This window comes from Chenopodium album, chromosome 18 (assembly GCF_948465745.1).
Source record: "Chenopodium album chromosome 18, dcCheAlbu1.1, whole genome shotgun sequence".
In the NCBI taxonomy this organism is placed as follows: domain Eukaryota; kingdom Viridiplantae; phylum Streptophyta; class Magnoliopsida; order Caryophyllales; family Amaranthaceae; genus Chenopodium; species Chenopodium album.
In genome coordinates this window covers 39,096,751-39,100,231 of record NC_137851.1, presented here as the reverse complement: position 1 = coordinate 39,100,231, position 3,481 = coordinate 39,096,751, and the positions used below count along the sequence as shown (strand labels likewise).

Genomic DNA, 3,481 nt, shown 5'->3' with positions numbered 1-3,481 from the left:
TCCCCCTAGTGAATGTACATGCATGGCAAGTGTATTCACTAAGGAGTGGCGCTACAGCCGATTCGGTTATTTTCAATTACTACTTGCTGCCGTTATATGTTCTATATATTGTTACATCTGAGTGTAACTTCATAGCTATCACTTGTTGATTCAGAGTATCACACCGGCCACTCGAGTGATGTGTTTCCACATCCACTTAAGTGCCTTTCTCAATGTCTTAGTTACTCCTCAAGTCGGCGTATACGAGAACATGATTTGGCCGGTATCATATTTTGAACCTACAACCTCACGAAGAATTGATGCTCACAGCTGATCAGACTTTAAGTACACCAATTTCGTGGAAGTGGTTTTTAGCTGTCCATCCCATTTGATGATGATATGTCAAATGGAGGATGCCTAACAACATATGTATCAGAACTTGTACCTTTTTATTATTATCGGCATTATCTATTAAGGATAGTTCAAAAGAAATACATGTTACATTTATTTAAGTATAAAATTTTTTGAGCACTACTGCATTCCAGACATTCTTCAATGGCTTCCCTTCCATTTTTTCCAGGTAATATGATAAGGATAGTTCTCGGATCTTATATGGCCCTTCCTAGTTTGCCGACAACTTACCATCAACATTGCTTTTTCTTGTTGCCGCAGTTCTCCGTAGCACCAAATCCCTTGTATTCAATAGTCGATGGTTGACTCTTTTGTTGTAAGCCCTGGACATTCGATCATTGTATGCTGCCAATCTAACTGCAGCGTTTTCTCGCACTTCTGGTAAGAAATCCAACTGATGCCGTAACAAGAGGTCATTCTGCTCCTCACAGTAATGTTGAATTCTAAATGTCGGAAGGCCGACTTCAGCTGGTATCACCGCTTCTGTGCCAAACACTAAGTTAAATGGTGATTCACCAGTTGCTTCTCTGGTTGTTGTTCGATTTGCCCATAGTATTTCCGGTATGAGGTCTACCCATAACCCTTTTGCATCCTCTATCTTCTTTTTCAACGCCTTTAAGATCTACTTGTTGGCAGCTTCCGCTTGACCGTTTGACTAGGGATGGCATACAGCCGCGTATACGAACTTGACTTTATACAAAGCCAAAAGATCCTTTACCACCTTGTAATCAAACTGTGAACCATGATCGAGCACCATGGCCATTGGCAATCCAAATTTGGTGAAAATGCTCTTCCAGATGAACTTTTTTACCTTAGACGCTGATATCTTCGATACCGGTTCAGCCTCTATCTATTTTGAGAAGTAATCAGCCCCCAACTATTAAGAATTTTCTCCCCCCTGTGGCTGATGGGAATGGACCCACTATATCCATTCCCCATTGCGCAAATGGGATTGGATTCAATATCGGCGTTAAATCATTCGATGGAAGATTGATGACTGGTGCATATTTTTGGCATTTCTCACACCTTTTCACATATTTTAGGGCATCTTCATTCATATATTGTCGGCCATTTGTACCCATGCTTCATCGCTTCTAATGATAAGGCTCGGCCTCCCATGTGATTACTACAAGTACCTTCGTGTATCTCCTCAATAAGCCTTGCTGACTCAATATTCATTATACACCTCTGTAAAGTCAACGAAAATCCCCGTTTATATAGTTGTCCCTTATGCATAACGAACCAAACATTGTCTTTCTTCAGCTTCCGTGATTCAGCCTTATCAACTGGCAACACTCCACACAAAATGTACCCCAGAATTTTGTCACACCATTAACTGCCGTTATCAACATAAAGGACCTGCTATGAAGTTTCATCAATACTTCTCTACTTCAAGATTTCAATCATTACTGTCTTCTCCAAATCATTAAAAGTAAAGCTTGCCAGCCTTGTTAGGGCATCAGCTTGTGTATTTTGTGCTCTTGGAACTAAGGTGACCTCAAAATACTCAAATTGCGCTATTGACTAGTTGAGATTTTTAAGTTATTTCACCATTATTAGATTTCTGGCCTTATACTCTCCATTGAACTGGCTTGACACTAGTTGCGAGTCTGTTACAAGAACTAGACGCTTTGCCTCTATCGCTATGGATAACTGGATCCTGCTATTGCTGCTTTGTACTCTGATCATTATTCGTAGCCTTAAACTTGAATTTCAAAGCATATTCAAATACATCCCCTTGTGGCGAAATAATCACAATACCGGCCCCTGAACCAACTGTAGTAGCAGACCCATCCACTGATACCTTCCATGTTCCTAGCTGTTCTTCCTCATCATTTAAGAGGTTTCTACAATGAAGTCTGACAGTACTTGCGCTTTAATTGACACTCTTGGCTTGTAAACCAACTCATATTCTGACAACTCGATTTAACAACCGTCCTGACGTATCCATCTTCTGCAACGAGTTTTCCAACGGATCATTAGTCAGTACTTGTATTACGTGAGCCTCAAAATAAGGTCGCGGCTTTCTTGCCGCAATCACTACGACAAAGGCCATCTTTTTTATCATCGGATAGCGCTACGCTCTACTGCATTCAGAACGTGGCTAACAAAATATATCGACATCTGCTACTTATTTCTTTCCACTAATAACACTGTTGCTACCGTTTTTGGAGAGGCTGATATGTATAACTACAACTGTTCTCCTCGCTCAAGTCTTACTAATGTTGGAAAAGACCTTAAATGATTCCTTACCACTTCCAAAGCTTTAATCTAATATTTTCCCTATTTAAAACTCTTGTTCTGTTGCAATACCACAAAGACCGGGAGAGCTTTATCGACGGACTTACTGATAAACCGAGTTAAGGCTGCCATCCTGCCCATAAACCTTTGTATAACATGGATATTCTGTGGCTGCTTCATGTTAAGTATTGCATTCACTTTGTCAGGATTTGATCAATACCCTGTTCGCTTACCATAAAGCCTAGGAACTTTCCCGACCGAACCCCAAACACACACTTCTCCGGGTTCAATTTCATCTGATATTGTAGCAAATGTATCAAAAGTTTCTTTCAGGTCAGCAATGAGATCTTCTTGAGCTCCGCTCTTCTTAATTGTATCATCCAAGTATACTTCCACATTTTCATCTATACTGCTTTTCAAAGATTTTGTCAACTAAAATCTGGTAAGTTGCCCCGGCATTTTTGAATCCAAACGGCATGGCTTGATAGCAATAAACCTCTGCATCTATTATGAATGTCATTTTAGCTCTGTCTGATTCATGAAGGCTTACTTGATAATGTCCAGAGAAGGCATCTAAATAAGCATAGCGTGTGGCCGAATGTGGAGTCTACCAGCCTGTCTATCCGAGGCAACGAATAACAGTCCTTAGGGCAAGCTCTATTCAAGTCTGTAAAATCAATGCACATTCGCCACTTTTCTGTCGGCTTTCTCACCATAACTACATTGGCTAACCATTCTGGGTATGTGCAAGGCTTAGTGAACCTTGCCGCAAAGAGCTTGTTGACCTCAGCTTAGCTTGTATTACTTTAATTTTCTCTGTTGAGAAGCTTCGCTTCTTTTGCCTTACCGG

At 40.6% G+C, this 3,481-nt stretch overlaps 1 protein-coding gene across 1 annotated transcript; it reads right to left on the bottom strand.

Annotated features, from left to right (window-relative positions):
- Positions 1-601: 601 nt before the first annotated feature.
- On the bottom strand, positions 602-3,135 carry LOC145592126 (uncharacterized). Its single transcript, XM_081648589.1, has 4 exons — positions 3,128-3,135; positions 2,908-3,040; positions 1,109-1,240; positions 602-988 (listed from the first exon to the last, which is right to left on the bottom strand). Exons 1-4 carry the CDS (start codon positions 3,133-3,135, stop codon positions 602-604), a joined length of 660 nt encoding a protein of 219 aa, XP_081504715.1.
- Between the last annotated feature and the right edge of the window lie 346 nt (positions 3,136-3,481).